This window comes from Scomber japonicus, chromosome 22 (genome assembly GCF_027409825.1).
Source record: "Scomber japonicus isolate fScoJap1 chromosome 22, fScoJap1.pri, whole genome shotgun sequence".
NCBI lineage: Eukaryota > Metazoa > Chordata > Actinopteri > Scombriformes > Scombridae > Scomber > Scomber japonicus.
This window is the reverse complement of record NC_070599.1, coordinates 26,826,846-26,845,441: the sequence shown is the minus strand read 5'-3', so window position 1 is coordinate 26,845,441 and position 18,596 is coordinate 26,826,846. Positions and strand designations below refer to the sequence as shown.

The 18,596-nt window shown below is 39.9% G+C and overlaps 1 protein-coding gene across 1 annotated transcript in view; it reads right to left on the bottom strand.

Moving 5' to 3' along the window:
* The window catches only part of LOC128384074 (tetratricopeptide repeat protein 39B), a 35,043-nt gene that overhangs the window by 5,461 nt on the left and 10,986 nt on the right, over positions 1–18,596 (bottom strand). Inside the window, exons 2-15 of the mRNA XM_053343655.1 lie at positions 13,965–13,999; positions 13,094–13,198; positions 12,302–12,433; positions 9,333–9,403; positions 9,145–9,212; positions 7,309–7,373; positions 7,060–7,165; positions 5,718–5,783; positions 4,952–5,060; positions 4,215–4,282; positions 4,065–4,124; positions 2,710–2,871; positions 1,750–1,841; positions 591–711 (exon numbers count right to left, since the gene is read on the bottom strand). Of these exons, the coding sequence (XP_053199630.1) occupies positions 591–711; positions 1,750–1,841; positions 2,710–2,871; positions 4,065–4,124; positions 4,215–4,282; positions 4,952–5,060; positions 5,718–5,783; positions 7,060–7,165; positions 7,309–7,373; positions 9,145–9,212; positions 9,333–9,403; positions 12,302–12,433; positions 13,094–13,198; positions 13,965–13,999 (1,260 nt within the window). The remainder of the gene's footprint in view (positions 1–590; positions 712–1,749; positions 1,842–2,709; positions 2,872–4,064; positions 4,125–4,214; positions 4,283–4,951; positions 5,061–5,717; positions 5,784–7,059; positions 7,166–7,308; positions 7,374–9,144; positions 9,213–9,332; positions 9,404–12,301; positions 12,434–13,093; positions 13,199–13,964; positions 14,000–18,596) is intronic.

The window sequence follows — 18,596 nt, the reverse complement described above, 5'->3', positions numbered from 1 at the left end:
TGGTGCAGAGGTGTGTACAGGTGTGTGTGTGTGCAGAGGTGTGTTAGTGTGTGTGTGTGGTGCAGAGGTGTGTTAGTGTGTGTGTGGTGCAGAGGTGTGTACAGGTGTGTGTGTGCAGAGGTGTGTACAGGTGTGTGTGGTGCAGAGGTGTGTTAGTGTGTGTGTGGTGTAGAGGTGTGTACAGGTGTGTGTGGTGCAGAGGTGTGTACAGGTGTGTGTGGTGCAGAGGTGTGTACAGGTGTGTGTGTGCAGAGGTGTGTTAGTGTGTGTGCAGAGGTGTGTTAGTGTGTGTGCAGAGGTGTGTACAGGTGTGTGTGGTGCAGAGGTGTGTACAGGTGTGTGTGTGCAGAGGTGTGTACAGGTGTGTGTGGTGCAGAGGTGTGTGTGTGGTGCAGAGGTGTGTGTGTGGTGCAGAGGTGTGTACAGGTGTGTGTGGTGCAGAGGTGTGTGTGTGGTGCAGAAGTGTGTTAGTGTGTGTGTGGTGCAGAGGTGTGTTAGTGTGTGGTAGGTGCAGAGGTGTGTACAGGTGTGTTAGTGTGTGTGTGTGTGTGTGTGTGTGTGTGTGTGTGTGTGTGTGTGTGTGTGTGTACCAGTGCAGGGATGATCAGGGGAATTGGGTTAGCAGCTTTGTAGCGTCTCGACTTCCTCACTGCGAATTTCTCCGTTGGGATGGACTTCCCTGCCAGCCGTTGCTTCAGCCCCTCCACCTGCCTGCACACACAAATACACACAAATACACAAATACACACATCTATAACTACACACTGGACTTACACTGTGACCCTAAAGGCCCATTTATGCTCAACGTACGTCCTTTTCAAACAATGTCATCGTCACTGCTCACATACTTCCATGCTTCCTTTACATTGGCATGGATGTTAACCAATACATCCACCAGGGGGCAGCACAGAGTCAAAAGGTTATGACAACAACAAACTCAGAAACAAACATGGCGACTGTGGAGGAGATATTGATAATGTTCCTTGATATGTTTAACCCTCCTTTTGTCCTTGAGTCAAGGAAGGAAGGAAGGGAAGAAGGAAGGAAGGAAGGAAGGAAGGGAGGAAAAAGGAAGGAAGGAAAAGCGAGAGATATTGATAATGTTCCTCTTGCATAAAAGACAAAAACGATATGTTTAACCCTCCTGTCGTCCTTGAGTCAAGGAAGGAAGGAAGGGAGGAAGAAGGAAGGAAAGGCGAGAGGAAGGAAGGAGGGAAGGAAGAAGGGAAGGAAGGAAGGGAGGAAAGAAGGGAGGAAGGGAGGAAGAAGGAAGAAAGGGAGGGAGGAAGGAAGGAAGGAAAGGAAGAAAGGGAGGAAGGAAGGAGGGAGGGAGGAAAGACGGTCGTCCTCCCGGGTCAAATTGACCCCATCTCTTTTTTACTGTTCTTCCCCTCCTTCCCTCTTTCTTTCCTCATTTCCTTCCTTCCTTCCTTCCTCCCACCCTGCCTGCCTCCTTCCTTACTCCTTTCCTTCCTTCCTCTTTTCCTCCTTACTCCTTTCATTCCTTCCTTCCTCATTTCCTGCCTCCTTCTTCACTTCTTTCCTTCCTACCTTCCTTCCTCTTTTCCTCCTTACTCATTTCCTTCCTTCCTTCCTCTTTTCCTCCTTACTCATTTCCTTCCTTCCTTCCTTCCTTTCTTCCTTCCTTGACCTGAGGACAACAGGAGGGTTAACACTGTACTCATTCTGTCCCGTGTAGCTCCAGATGTTCAGTGACAGATGAGAACAGATGTGATATTTAAGACTGACCTGAAGAGCTCGGTGATGTCCTCTCCCGTGTTCTTCACTTCCTCCTCTGACATCATACTGAGGATGGCTGCCTTCTGGTAAACATAGATAGCCTGCAGAGAGACAAGGGACATACAGAGGAAACCCTTTAAAGATCAAAGCTTGTTGTAGAATAATGTTTGAGACTTATAAAAAGGTCATGTTTCAGTAATGATTTGTGACTAGTAGCTCGTTTTCATCCTGGACACTCCGCACTTTTAATGTCCAGTGCTCTGCAATATTAGTATTTCATGTATACGGACAACACTAAAAATTTCAACTGTGTGCAATATTCATATATATATTTATTTCACTTTAACCAGACGGGGAGCTCTGGTCCTCTGAAATGAGGCCAACCAGGAAGTAACTTAGAGCTGCATTCTATCAAAAGGCCACCAGGGGGCGACCGTCTCTATACAAGTCAATGGAGAATTCACCAACTTCTCACTTGATTTCTAACCTCAGTAAACGTTTTCAAAATGTGTTTATGGTCTCAATCGCTAGTTTAAAGCCTTCTTCAATGCAGTATGATGTTCATTTGGGACATTTTGGCCTCCCTGATTTTATATGTGACGATAAAGCAGGGTATGCATTAGGGCGTGGCTACGTCCTGATTGACAGTTTGATTGCCCAAGGTCCTCGAGACGTCCATTGCTTTTATACAGTCTGTGACTTTAATCTAATGCAATAAGAATATCTGTGATATTACCACTTAATACCAATATTACTCTTGTAATTCTTGTAAATCTGCTCTTATATTCTATTTACTGTCCACTTGCTGCTGTGACAATGCAAATTTCCCCATTGTGGGACTAATAAAGGAATATCTGATCTTATCTTTGTAAACCAGGACAAGATGAAGCCTGTCTTATGAAGGCATGTAGCAAAATGTTCCAGTTATCTATTGTCAGACGTATCAGAGTATCAGGGTGTTATGCAGACCTTGGACCAGCGGCTCTCCTTGCACAGCAGGTCTGCGTAGCTGTACGCCTGCTGCCACTGCTGCTGGTAGGAGTGAGTCCACATCAGCTCCCAGTAACACAGGTGGTGGATCTGCTTCCACTCCTGCTGGCTGCTGATGCACTCCTCGTACCTGGACAGGGCCTGAAACACAAGATCCACACAGAGACAGATGAACGGAGGAGAGATGGGTTAGGTTTTGTTACATTTCCTGTTTTCGACTTTAGAAAAGAGAAACTTGGTAAAACGTTTAAGTGAAGATCTTTTTGACAAGAAGAGATATTTGTTTTGGTAAATGATATGGCGCTTTTCCACTACACAGTTCCAGCATTACTCGGCTCGGTTCCAAGAACGACCTTCTCCATTACAAAAAGGTACCTACTCAACGTAGGCGGGGTCGTCATAGCAACGGCTCCGCGATACTGCAGTGTCTTCGTTTTATACATGACACAAACACATAAACAATGGAGGACATGGAGGCGATGGTGTACTTGCTGCTGTATGTGGCTTTCTGTCTCACACAAAGCAAGAGAAGAGAAACCGTATGACTGTAACGCTGTTGCCGGTATTTAAAAATGCCGGGTTTGATTCTTGTGTGGGACGGCTCATGACTCTTCCAGCAACAACTCTTCTGACCAATCAGAGGCCGGCAGTCTGATGACGTCACATTTAGTATCGGCTTGGCTCGCTTGGAACCTCAGCAGAGCAGGTACTAAAAAAGTACCAGTACCAGGTACTATAGAGTCGAGTCGAGTCGTGCTGGAACTGTGTAGTGGAAAAGCGCCAATAGTCTTGCAATACCAGACAAACGGAGATATCTACCTACCAAAGTCTGTGGATCTCTAAACGCCCGATAGTTGCTTTAAAAGCAGCGAAAAACAGCTGCTAACCAACCTACACTCTTTATAATTATTAGTCTAAGAAATGTCTGACACCCTCCCCCGATCTAAACCTGGGAGATTGTCCTCAGCCTCTATGAGCAAAGTGCTTAGAGCATGACCTGTGAGTTCAGGGCAAATCAAGATGTTTTACAGTTACGTTTATTTACTTATAGGTCAAGCAGCTTTTTCCAAAGTGAAATACAAATCAGAACCTTTTGTAATTGAGGCCGTTTCGGAAATTGGGGACGTTCTTTGAAAGTAAGGACAATGAATGCATTTTTGATAAACATTTTTTGGAAAGTAAAGGCATGTTGTTTTGTTCTCACTTGTTCAATAGTCTGGTTTTCAGGTTGAGATTTGGTTTTCGGGTTAAGGGTTTAAGTTACAGTTAGATCTCAGTGTTTGTGAATGTGTTCAGTCACAGATGGAAGAACTAAAGGTGTGTTTGTTTGAGACCTTCTCGAAGTTCCCGCGCAGCGTGGCGATGCGAGCAGAGTAGAAGAGAATGATGGAGCCCTAAAAGACAAACAAAAAACATAGATTTCATCAGACAGTCAACACAATAATGGTAGATTTCTATCAGAGGTTAGATTGTGTTTTACTTACTTTTGGGTATTTCTGTTGGTATGGCTCCAGCAGAGCTTCAGCCTCCACCAGGTTCCCCTCTCCAGTTCCTAATCAAACACAACACAGTTATAAATAAAGTTAATGATTGTACTAATAGCTAGGGCTGGGCAATGAATCATCCAATGAATGAACAGTTTGCAAAATCGGGTCAAGTCCAATTCACAAAAGTATTGTTTCTGGCGATTTTCAAGTCGCTGTTCAACATCTACTGCAGCAAATATTTATTCTGAAAGTGAGCACTATATAACTGCAACTTCAAAAATCTCCAGTAATATGCTGTATATTTGTGAATTTGTGACGAATCTGCTGACAGAAGCGCAACACAGCTGGAGTTGTTTGGTAAGGAAACCAGTTAAATTGGAAACCAGTTGGGACATAACATCGGGGCCGGTGGATCTCCGCCGCTGGTTATAGCTGACTACTTTCGTTTTGACATGGCAGCCGTATCTGCAAGTACGTGTCACGTGACGGTCCAATGATGCTATTTTCACTTCACAATGAAACAAAACTTCAAGATATAAATATCGAGGACATGACCTCGGTGTCCTCAATGGTAGCTACGGCCATGGTACCAGACCTTTGAATCGCTCAACAAAATTAAAGATGTGTGGAGTCATTTACAGCTGTGGAGCTAAACCATCGTGGTGCAGTGACTAAAGCGTTCGGTACCGCAGCAGTAGAAGAAGAACAGAGTGTGCATGTGTGTAGTTTCCTACCCAGTATGAGTGAGACGTATGTGTGGTAGAAGAGCAGAGTTAGAGCGGAGAGGATGGACCGCAGACTGTGGCTGGATGCTCCCTCTCTCAGCTGAGACAAGCCGAAGCCCTGCAGGCACACAGAGACAGACACAATGAGAAAGACATATTAAGCTGGATGCTTCCTCCAAGAGTTTCACAATAAAAGCTTCCCACTGGTTCAGGGATGTGTGGAAATACTGTTTCACTGTGAAGCACTGTGATCAGGCTCCTCTCCTGTGGAACCATCTTCCAGATTTGGTCCGGGGGGCAGACACCCTCTCTACATTTAAGAGTAGGCTTAAAACTTTCCTTTGTGATAAAGCTTATAGTTAGGGCTCTTAGAGCTCCTAGTTTATGCTGCTATAGGCTTAGACTGCTGGGGGACTCCCATGATGCACTGAGCTCCTCTCTCCTCCTCTCTCTCTCTCTCTATCCATCCATCTATAAGATGTTCTCCCACTCTGAGTCTGGTTCTGAGGGTTCTTCCTGTTAAAAGGGAGTTTTTTCTCTCCACTGTCACCAAGTGCTGCCCATGTGGGAATGTTGGGTCTCTTTAAAGTTAACCTGAACAGTTCGGTTTAGAACCTGCTCTATGTGGAAAGAGCCTTGAGATGACTTTGTTGTGATTGGGCGCTATACAAATAAAGATTGATTGATTGATTGATAAAGTAATGTTTAAAAGCCTTACTGAGTATCACTATTAGTAGAGCAATTGAGGAAATGTTTCTTTTAGAGTCGGACTCACCCTGTTTCCTGAGAATCCGATGAACTCCAACAACCTCAAAATCCTCTGAGGAAGAAGAGACAACATCTGAAAGCCAGAGAACATTATTCAATTATTAAAATGAATCATTAAAAGCACTTTCAATAAAACAATCAATATGTTCACTTTAAACCAGATGATGCTTCTTAGCTGACGAGCCTCTTCAAGAGCTCCACAAGTACTCATAGCACTGAAGTTACATCCAGGTAACCACTATTCCCTGTTACTAGTCAGTGTAACATTAACATTATTTTGAAGCTGTTATTTTAAGGTGAAATAGTTGCATAATGTTGTTTTAATAATGTATCTGTGTATTAGTATAATTATATTAATATCTCTCCGTCTCTGCCAATATGCTGATGATATTCGCCTATTTATCACAAAACTATAAAACCAAGAAAGCAGCATTTAGACGTCCAGATGTTAAACCTTCTCCTGTTTTATAATAGTTAAGGTATGTTCTCTTTGTTTGTAATGTAACGAGACATTTCTTTTTTACATAGATTATATTTATATATACACAATGTTTGAGTGAAATCTTTACAAAATGAAACTTTTCAACAGTCTGAAAAAACAAGTTTTAGTAGTTAGTTTTATAAACTAGATATAATGTTGTATTAGTTGTTAACATGAATGGATGAATGGATGAATGGATGAAATGTATATTACTATGTCATGCATATAACTAAGCCCAGCCTGCGTTAGCCTACCAGATACTATACAAACCAGACTCATACAAACCAGAACCAGAGAGCTGCATGGTCTACAATAAAATTCATAAATAAATAACATGAACATGGAGAAAACAGTAAATACTGATTCAATAGTCAATAGTTCCTCCTTTTCCAGGCAAACTTCAATATCACTTATTAATCTATGACATACATTTCAACATCTCTAGAAATTCACTTAGAGCCCAAGACAAATTTCACTTCGGGGACAATAAAATACCCCCCCCCCCTCTCTGTATCTCTCTCTCTCACCCTCTGTCTCTCTCTGTGTCTCTCTATCTCCCTCCCTCCCTCCCTCTCTCCCTCTATCTATCTATCTATCTATCTATCTATCTATCTATCTATCTATCTATCTATCTATCTATCTATCTATCTATCTATCTGCCAGAGAGTAAAACAGGCAAAAATCAGCGGATGGAAAATATCTGGAGGTCAGTAAAGTCAACTTTTATACAACTGAACATTTACTGCTGTTAAACTCTTCCTTTCTGAGACGTCCAACCAGTTAAACTCTTCCTTTCTGAGACGTCCAACCAGTTAAACTCTTCCTTTCTGAGACGTCCAACCAGCTAACCTCCTCTCCTCTCACCCACCAGGTTAAAGGATCCGATGCCCAGTTTGACTCCGCCCTCAAACTGTCTGAACGAATCAGACTGGTTCGCTGAGTCCTGAGCAGCATTCAGCACATTCTGACAATCCCTGTTGGAAAGACATGAAATGTGTTTAAAAGCTATAAATGGTATTTGCTATGTTTAAAATGTGCTTTTAAATCTCATAACAGACTCATAGTTGAGCCAGTAGTTTGATAAATGATTAGTTAAAGGTTTGAATGGATCACTCACTTGTAGATTTGGTAGCTGGTTCGAATCTTGATGCCGCCTTTGATAAAACTGATCATGTTTTCATCCTGGAAAAAAAAGACAGATTATAATAATTACCAATCAGTCAATTAGCTTAGCTTCCATGGTCTCTTCAGCAAAAACATATTATCAGTCAAAGTACCAAGAAATAAAAAGTACATTTTCCTTTTTAGCTTATGTTCTTGGGTAGAAAAGGAGAGATTTTGCTTTACATTAATATACCAAAAAGACATCAGGAGAAATAAAATCATATGTTAAGACGATAACATCAATGTGTAAATCACTAACTGACTTTGTATTTTACGGGAGGAGTTGGAGGTTTTCAATATCACTTAAATAAAAAGGTGCAGTTCATCAGTTTGACGGTTAAAGTACCATGAAATAAAAAGTACATTTTCCTTTTTATCTTATGTTCTTGGGTAGAAAAGGAGAGATTTAGCTTTACATTAATATACAGCTATAAAAGGCTCATTTTAAAGTAATGAAAACTAATATAAAATATTTCTCAAAAAGACATCAGAAGAAATAAAATGATAAATATGTTAAGATGATAACATCAGTGTGTAAATCACTAACTGACTTTGTATTTTAACCCTCCTGTTGTCCTCGAGTCAAGGAAGGAAAGGAGGGAGGGAGGAAGGAAAGGAGGGAGGAGGGAAGGGAGGAAGGAAACGAGGGAGGAAGGAAGGAAGGAAGGAAGGAAAGGAGGGAGGAGGGAAGGAAGGAAGGAAAGGAGGGAGAAAGGAAAGGAGGGAGGAAGGAAAGGAGGGAGGAAGGAAGGACAGGAGGGAGGAGGGAAGGGAGGAAGGAAACAAGGGAGGAGGGAAGGGAGGGAGGAAGGAAGGAAAGGAGGGAGGAGGGAAGGAAGGAAGGAAGGGAGGGAGGGAAAGGAAAGAAGGAAGGAAGGACGGAGGAAAGAAAGAAGGAGGGAGGGAGGGAGGGAGAAAGGAAAAGAGGAAGAAAGGGAAGAAGGTAGGGGGGAGGAAAGAAAGAGAGGAGTGAGTGAGGAAAGAAGGAAGGGAGGAAGGAAAGGAAGGAAGGACGGAAGGAAGGAAGTGAGGAAGGAAGGAAGTGAGGGAGGAAGGAAGGAAAGGAGGGAGGAGGGAAGAAAGGAAGGAAGAGAGGAAAGGAAAGGAAAGAAGGAAGGAAGGACGGAGGAAAGAAAGAAGGAGGGAGGGAGAAAGGAAAAGAGGAAGGAAGGAAAGAAGGAAGTGAGGAAGGTAGGGGGGAGGAAAGAAAGAGAGGAGTGAGTGAGGAAAGAAGGAAGGGAGGAAGGAAGGAAGGTAGGACGGAAGGAAGGAAGGAAGGAAGGAAGGAAGGAAGGAAGGAAGGAAGGAAGGAACAGTCAAAACAGATGGGGAAAGACGACAGGAAGGGGTTACGGGAGGGGTTGGACGTTTTACACATTTTGGGGACTAAAAATAAGAATGTTTCTAAATGTTGTTTCAGTTTTAACCATAATTTAGATTTGAATCTTAAACAATCCTCGAGTCAAGGAAGGAAGGGAGGGAGGAAGGAAGGAAGGAAGGAAGGAAGGAAGGAAGGAAGGAAGGAAGGAACAGTCAAAACAGATAGGGAAAGACGACAGGAAGGGGTTACGGGAGGGGTTGGACTAAAAACAAGGATATTTCTAAATGTTGCTTCAGTTTTAACCATAATTCTGATTTTAATCTTAAACAATCATCAGAGTGAGACAGCGAGTCGTCGTTCCACGGGCGGGGTTGTGATATTTAGACGGGCGGGGTTGTGATATTTAGACGGGCGGGGTTGTGATATTTAGACAGACGGGTGAACAGACACACAGACAGCAGCTCTGACCTGCACAAATGTCAGTGTGGCTTTCTGCAGCAGACACTCGGCGTAGCAGATCTCTGCATGCATCTCTTCTGCAAAACACAACCACAGCACACTCACTTCCTGTTGCCTTTGATCTAATTTCCTGTTTGTGAGCGGCACTTCCGGCTGTCAATCAAAGCGTGCGAGGGGGCGGGACATGCGTGTGTTACCTTCTTGTAGATTGGACTGCTTGCTGATAAGACTCGACAGAGATCCGACGACCGAGTTCTTCTTCCTGAACCTGCAGAGACAGACTGAAGAGTTTAACGTCTAACCCCTAACCCTGGAAGAAGGAAACGTGAGATACAAACTCTTTGCTTTGTCGGTTATTGAAGTGTGAACGTGACTGAAGACAGAAGTGAGAGTTTCCCCACAGCTGCAGTTTAGAGGCGATTAGATCAGTGAAACGTGGTTAAATTTAGCTGTTTGTGTGAAACGAGAGTGAGGTAGAAAGGTTTAGGGCAGGGGAGTCAAACTCATTTTCATTCAAGGGCCACAAACAGCCCAGTTTGATCTCATGTGGGCCGGACCATTAAAAAGATGGAAGGAAGGACAAAAGGAAGGAAGGAAGGAAGGAAAAGAGGGAGGCAGAAAGGAAGGAAGGTGAGAAGGAAAGATAAGGAGAAGGAAGAAAGGACAGGTGGAAGGAAGGAAAGAATAAAAGTGAGGAAGGAAAGAAAGAAAAGAAAGAAAAGGTTGGAAAAGAAGACAGGGAGGAAAGATGAAAGGAAGGAAGGAAAGAAGGAAGGAAGGAAGGACAGATGGAAGGAAGGAAGGAAAGAAGGAAGGAAGGACAGATGGAAGGAAGGAAGGGAAAGAAGACAGGGAGGAAAGATGAAAGGAAGGAAGGAAAGAAGGGAGGAAGGAAGGACAAAAGGAAGGAAGGAAGGAAGGAAGGAAAAGAGGGAGGCAGAAAGGAAGGAAGGTGAGAAGGAAAGATAAGGAGAAGGAAGAAAGGACAGGTGGAAGGAAGGAAAGAATAAAAGTGAGGAAGGAAGAAAGAAAAGAAAGAAAAGGTTGGAAAAGAAGACAGGGAGGAAAGATGAAAGGAAGGAAGGAAAGAAGGAAGGAAGGAAGGACAGATGGAAGGAAGGAAGGAAAAGAAGACAGGGAGGAAAGATGAAAGCAAGGAAGGAAGGAAGGAAAGAAGGAAGGACAGATGGAAGGAAGGAAGGAAAAGAAGACAGGGAGGAAAGATGAAAGGAAGGAAGGAAAGAAGGAAGGAAGGAAGGACAGATGGAAGGAAGGAAGGAAAAGAAGACAGGGAGGAAAGATGAAAGCAAGGAAGGAAGAAAGGAAAGAAGGAAGGACAGATGGAAGGAAGGAAGGAAAAGAAGACAGGGAGGAAAGATGAAAGCAAGGAAGGAAGGAAGGAAAGAAGGAAGGACAGATGGAAGGAAGGAAGGAAAAGAAGACAGGGAGGAAAGATGAAAGCAAGGAAGGAAGGAAGGAAAGAAGGAAGGACAGATGGAAGGAAGGAAGGAAGGAAGGAAAAAAAGACAGGGAGGAAATTGGGCCGAAGTGGACCCCTCGGCGGGCCGGTTCTGGCCCACGGGCCGCATGTTTGACACCCCTGGTTTAGGGTGTGTAAAAAGAAAAAAACTGTGTAGAAGAAGAAGAAGCTTTGAAATTTTAAATTCACTTTACAAATGCAGTAATTGAGTAACATAAGTCTGATTGTGCCGGAACATCTGAGGATTACAGAATAACTCATTTCATTTAAATAATTAGTTTGAAGAAAAGAAAAAAGGCTCTTAACCCTCCTGTTGTGCTCCCGGGTCAAATTGACCCATCTGTTTTGACTTTTCCTTCCTTCCTTCTTTCCTTCCTCCCTTCCTTCCTCCTTTCCTTCCTCTTTTCCTTCCTTCCTTCCCTCCTTCTTTCCTCCTTTCCTTCCTTCCCTTCTTCCCTCCTTTCCTTCCTTCCTTCCTCCCTTCCTTCCTTCCCTCCTTCTTTCCTCCTTTCCTTCCTCCTTTCCTGTCTCCTTTCCTTCCTTCCTTCCTTCCTTCCTTCCTTCCTTCCCTCCTTTCCTTCCTTCCTTCCTTCCCTCCTTTCCTTCCTTCCTTCCTCTCTCCCTCCTTTCCTTCCTCCCTTCCTCCTTTCCTTCTTCCTTTCTTCCTTTCTTCCATCTCCCTTTCTTCCTTCCCTCCTTCCTTCCTCCCTCCCTCCCTCCTTCACTTCCTTCTTCCTCCCTTCCTTGACTCGAACACAACAGGAGGGTTAATGCTGCTTAAGCTCTTTATTTCCTTTAGTTTTATTTGATTCTTTTTGTCTTATTGTATTTTGGGTATTTTATTATCTTATTACTTTTATTTGCTGGTAACGTAGCATTGATAAAAGAGTATTTGTGTCTAACATGTCATGTAGATTAACCCTTAAACAGGCCTTACTAGTTATGTCATTTGCACCTAAAGGAAGGAAGGAAGGAAAGGAGGGAAGAAGGAAGGAAAGGAGGGAGGAAGGGAAGGAAGGGAGGAAGAAGGAAGGAAAGGAAGGAAGGAAGGAAGGTAGGAAGGAAAGGAGGGAAGAAGGAAGGAAAGGAGGGAAGAAGGGAAGGAAGGGAGGAAGAAGGAAGGAAAGGAAGGAGGAAGGAAGGAAGGACAGATGAAGGAAGGAAGAAAGGACAGAAGGAGGGAACATTTACCCTAACAGCTGAACTTAGATCGAAGGAAGGAAGGAAGGAAGGAAGGAAGGACAGAGGAAGGACAGATGAAGGAAGGAAGGAAGGGACAGAGGAAGGACCCGGGAGGACAACACAAAGGTTAAAGAGTCTGTATCTCCTGGTGCACGTTGTCTGTTTAAGGGTTAAGAAGACTTAAATGGAGTTTATTCATAATAAAATAATAAAAATGTATTTTTACTTATAAATGAACAAGATTAAAACTCTTTGGATAACAGTGCTTTGAGCTAAATGCTAGTAACACCATGCCCTCTTTTTTATGCTCTCAGGTCAAAACGTCCATATGTGTAATATCTAGATCGATGTTTCCCAATAAACACATTTTACCAAAAAGAAAAACTCTGAAAAAGGTCGATTGGCACTCAACTAAATCGTCATCTTTGCCAAAGTATTTGAATCTGAAGTCCTGCAGCCAGACCTGCAGCTCTCGGCTCTCAGACAGCAGTCCTGCTTTCTCACCTCTGACAGGTGTTCAACGCCTCCTTGATGGTTGCCATGGCAGCCTGAATATCTCTGTGCTCGAAGGTCATGGTCGCCTGCATCACCAAGATGCTGCTGTAGCCCAACGCATGGTACATACTGTCCCTCCACCTACACACACACACACACACACACACACACACACACACACACACACACACACACACACACACACACACACACACACACACACACACAGTATGTTATATATACACACGTACTCATTATACTCTCAGCAGTAGTAATAACAGTCATAATGGAACCAGTGCTAACACAATATTTCAGAACCAGTAGTACAAACAGCAGTAATATTAAAAAGTACCACTGATAGTACTACCAGTAGTACTGCAAGTGATGGTACCAATAGCAGTTTTAGGACCATTTGTGGTACCAGTACCAATGATAAGTATAGTAATACCTGTAGTACTGGTGTCAGAAGCAGTTTAAAATGTCGTACTAGTAGTAATAGTACCAGTAGTACTAGTAGTAATAGTACCAGTAGTACTACTCCCAGTAGTAATAGTACCAGTAGTAATACTACCAGTAGTACTAGTACCAGTACTACCAGTAGTAATACTACCAGTAGTACTAGTACCAGTAGTCATAGTACTACTGGTACTAGTAGTAATAGTACCAGTAGTACCAACATTCAAAAGCTTTGTACTGGAAAGTGTGCTTGTATAAATACACCAGCACACTTTATGATATGTTACACACACACACACACACACACACACACACACACACACACACGTGCGTCGCCGTGGTTACCATGGTTTCAGTAGGTCCAAGGCCTCGGAGAACTTGTTGTTGAGGACCAGGTTGAGAGCGCACTGAGTCTCCTGGATGGCTGTTTGCAGGTCCATCTTACAAGCCCTGCACACACACACACACACACACACACACACGCACACAAAAACAAAATTACACACACACACACACACACACATAAAAAACTAAATTGCACTCACACATACAAAATCCAGAACAGGAAGTGAATACAGTCACTGAAACAGAGTACAGTGAAAGAGAGAGGAGGCTGAGAGGAAATGATCTGCAGTTTACCACAAACACACACACACACACACACACACACACACACACACACACACACACACACACACACACACACACACACACACACACACACACACACACACACACACACACACACACACACACACTACCTCTTGTCACTTTTGGGGTTTTCACATAGACTTACATTCATTTCCTGAAGACTAACACTCTCTCTAACAATCAGAACAAACATCAGCTCTACAGTAGACACACACACATTCCTGTTTATGGACACTTGTGGGGACAATAGCCGTTTATGGACACTTGTGGGGACATCACATGTTTATGGACACTTTGGGGACAGCACCTGTTTATGGTCACTTGTGGGGACATTTCATGGACTCACACTGACTTCCTGCAGACTGACTGTAAACCCTGAGCTTCCAACACAGGAAGTGACTAAAAGTGAAAAGAGACAGACCGCGGAGTGAAAGAGAGAAGAGGCGGAGAGGAAGTGATGCAGCCGACCGCAAACACAGAGAGAGAGCGAGAGAGTGTGTGTGTGTGTGTGAGTGTGAGAGAGTGTGTGTGTGAGTGTGTGTGTGTGTGTGTGTATGTTACTCACGCAGGTATTCTGTCAAAAGCATCTTCGAAACAATCCTGGAAAACACAGAAACACTCGGATTAGATTCAACCTCCAAAAAACATCATCAGTGATTTATTTTCTTTTATTCTTCTTTGTTTTTATTCTTCTTTGTTTTTCAGGATTAAAACTGAAGATTTCAGACTTATTCCTGAATTTAACACTCATTTAGTTTATCAGAGTTATTCCAGAAGCATTCCTGATGTATTTGATGTATTGGGACTCTAGTATCGTGTTTAAGGTGTTTAAGACTATTCCTGCTTTTCCAGTTATTCCTGACCTTTATTTTATAATTTTGGAGTTATTCCCAAATTACCAGGGTTATTCCAAATGTTAAAGACTTATTCCTACATTTTATTCTTGTTGTTTCATTAAAACCGATTTATTCCTGAATTTAATACTCATCTAGTTTTTCAGGCTTATTCCAGAAGTATTCCTGATTTATTTTATTCCTGACCTTTATTCTATAATATTGGAGTTATTCCAAAATGTAAAGACTTATTCCTTCATTTTCAGAGTAATTCACCACATTTTTATGATTCTTCTATAATTGATTTAATTATTTACTTTTGTTTTTAGTGTTCCTGCTTTTCCAGATTATTCCTGACTTTTATTCTATAATTTTGCAGTTATGCTTCACAGTGTTCTTCTTTAAGTTTTCAGAGTTATTCCAGAAGTATTCCTGATATATTTGATGTTTTGGGACTCTAGTATCGTGTTTAAGGTGTTTTCAAGACTATTCCTGCTTTTCCAGATTATTCCCGATCTTTATTCCAAATGTTAAAGACTTATTCCTTCATTTTATCCTCATTGTTTCAGGATTAAAACCAAAGATTTCAAGTTTATTCCTGAATTTAACACTCCTTTAGTTTTCCAGAGTTATTCCAGAAGTATTCCTGATGTATTTTATTCCAGATCTTTATTCTATAATTTTGGAGTTATTCCCAAATAACCAGGATTATTCCAAAATGTAAAGACTTATTCCTTCATTTTCAGAGTAATTCACCAACTTCTATAATTTAAGGGTTATTTTTTTTAAGTTTTCAGAGTTATTCCAGAAGTATTCCTGATTTATTTGATGTTCTGGGACTCTAGTATCGTGTTTAAGGTGTTTAAGACTATTCCTGCTTTTCCAGTTATTCCTGACCTTTACTCTATAATATTGGAGTTATTCCCAAATTACTAAGGTTATTCCAAATGTTAAAGACTTATTCCTTCATTTCATTCTTGTTGTTTCATTAAAACCGATTTATTCCTGAATTTAATACTCATCTAGTTTTCCAGAGTTATTCCAGAAGTATTCCTGATTTATTTTATTCCTGATCTTTATTCTATCATTTTGGAGTTATTCCAAAATGTAAAGACTTATTCCTTCATTTTCAGAGTAATTCACCACATTTTTATGATTCTTCTATAATTGATTTAATTAATTACTTTTGTTTTTAGTGTTCCTGCTTTTCCAGATTATTCCTGACTTTTATTCTATAATTTTGCAGTTATGCTTCACAGTGTTCTTCTTTAAGTTTTCAGAGTTATTCCAGAAGTATTCCTGATTTATTTGATGTTTTGGGACTCTAGTATCGTGTTTAAGGTGTTTTCAAGACTATTCCTGCTTTTCCAGGTTATTCCAGATCTTTATTCCAAACGTTAAAGACTTATTCCTTCATTTTATTCTTCTTGTTTCAGGATTAAAACCGGAGATTTCAGACTTATTCCTGAATTTAACACTCATTTAGTTTTTCAGAGTTATTCCAGAAGTATTCCTGATGTATTTTATTCCAGATCTTTATTCTATAATTTTGGAGTTATTCCCAAATAACCAGGATTATTCCAAAATGTAAAGACTTATTCCTTCATTTTCAGAGTAATTCACCAACTTCTATAATTTAAGGGTTATTTTTTTTAAGTTTTCAGAGTTATTCCAGAAGTATTCCTGATTTATTTGATGTTCTGGGACTCTAGTATCGTGTTTAAGGTGTTTAAGACTATTCCTGCTTTTCCAGTTATTCCTGACCTTTACTCTATAATATTGGAGTTATTCCCAAATTACTAAGGTTATTCCAAATGTTAAAGACTTATTCCTTCATTTCATTCTTGTTGTTTCATTAAAACCGATTTATTCCTGAATTTAATACTCATCTAGTTTTCCAGAGTTATTCCAGAAGTATTCCTGATTTATTTTATTCCTGATCTTTATTCTATCATTTTGGAGTTATTCCAAAATGTAAAGACTTATTCCTTCATTTTCAGAGTAATTCACCACATTTTTATGATTCTTCTATAATTGATTTAATTAATTACTTTTGTTTTTAGTGTTCCTGCTTTTCCAGATTATTCCTGACTTTTATTCTATAATTTTGCAGTTATGCTTCACAGTGTTCTTCTTTAAGTTTTCAGAGTTATTCCAGAAGTATTCCTGATTTATTTGATGTTTTGGGACTCTAGTATCGTGTTTAAGGTGTTTTCAAGACTATTCCTGCTTTTAAGTATTCCTGATTTATTTTATTCCTGATCTTTATTCTATAATTTTGGAGTTATTCCCAAATAACCAGGATTATTCCAAAATGTAAAGACTTATTCCTTCATTTTCAGAGTAATTCACCAATTTTTTATGGTTCTTCTATAATTTAAAGGTTATTTTTTTAAGTTTTCAGAGTTATTCCAGAAGTATTCCTGATTTATTTCATGTTTTGGGACCTTTATTATAGCGTTTAAGGTGTTTTCAAGACTATTCCTGCTTTTCCAGATTATTCCTGACCTTTATTCCAAATGTTAAAGACTTATTCCTTCATTTCATTCTTGTTGTTTCATTAAAACCGATTTATTCCTGAATTTAACACTCATCTAGTTTTCCAGAGTTATTCCAGAAGTATTCCTGATTTATTTGATGTTTTGGGACTCTAGTATCGTGTTTAAGGTGTTTTCAAGACTATTCCTGCTTTTCCAGATTATTCCTGATCTTTATTCTATAGTTAATTATTCCAAATGTTAAAGACTTATTCCTACATTTTATTCTCATTGTTTCAGGATTAAAACCAAAGATTTCAGACTTATTCCTGAATTTAACACTCATTTAGTTTTCCAGAGTTATTCCAGAAGTATTCCTGATGTATTTTATTCCTGATCTTTATTCTATAATTTTGGAGTTATTCTCAAATAACCAGGATTATTCCAAAATGTAAAGACTTATTCCTTCATTTTTTAGAGTAATTCACCAATTTTTTATGGTTCTTCTATAATTTAAAGGTTATTTTTTTTAAGTTTTCAGAGTTATTCCAGAAGTATTCCTGATGTATTTAATGTTTTGGGACTCTAGTATCGTGTTTAAGGTGTTTTCAAGACTATTCCTGCTTTTCCAGATTATTCCTGACCTTTATTCTATAATTTTGGAGTTATTCCCAAATTACCAGGGTTATTCCAAATGTTAAAGACTTATTCCTTCATTTCATTCTTGTTGTTTCATTAAAACCGATTTATTCCTGAATTTAATACTCATCTAGTTTTTCAGGCTTATTCCAGAAGTATTCCTGATTTATTTTATTCCTGACCTTTATTCTATCATTTTGGAGTTATTCCAAAATGTAAAGACTTATTCCTTCATTTTAAGAGTAATTCACCACATTTTTATGATTCTTCTATAGTTGATTTAATTAATTACTTTTGTTTTTAGTGTTCCTGCTTTTCCAGATTATTCCTGACTTTTATTCTATAATTTTGCAGTTATGCTTCACAGTGTTCTTCTTTAAGTTTTCAGAGTTATTCCAGAAGTATTCCTGATTTATTTGATGTTTTGGGACTCTAGTATCGTGTTTAAGGTGTTTTCAAGACTATTCCTGCTTTTCCAGGTTATTCCTGATCTTTATTCCAAATGTTAAAGACTTATTCCTACATTTTATTCTTGTTTCAGGATTAACACTCATTTAGTTTATCAGAGTTATTCCATAAGTATTCCTGATGTATTTGATGTATTGGGACCTTTATTATAGTGTTTAAGGTGTTTTCAAGACTATTCCTGCTTTTCCAGATTATTCCTGATCTTTATTCCTAATGTTAAAGACTTATTCCTTCATTTTATTCTCATTGTTTCAGGATTAAAACCGGAGATTTCAGATTTATTCCTGAATTTAACACTCATCTAGTTTTTCAGAGTTATTCCAGAAGTATTCCTGATTTATTTTATTCCTGACCTTTATTATATAATATTGGGCTTATTCCAAAATGTAAAGACTTATTCCTTCATTTTCAGAGTAATTCACCACATTTTTATGATTCTTCTATAATTGATTTAATTAATTACTTTTGTTTTTAGTGTTCCTGCTTTTCCAGATTATTCCTGACTTTTATTCTATAATTTTGCAGTTATGCTTCACAGTGTTCTTCTTTACGTTTTCAGAGTTATTCCAGAAGTATTCCTGATTTATTTCATGTTTTGGGACTCTAGTATCGTGTTTAAGGTGTTTTCAAGACTATTCCTGCTTTTCCAGGTTATTCCTGATCTTTATTCCAAATGTTAAAGACTTATTCCTTCATTTTATTCTCATTGTTTCAGGATTAAAACCGGAGATTTCAGACTTATTCCTGAATTTAACACTCATTTAGTTTTCCAGAGTTATT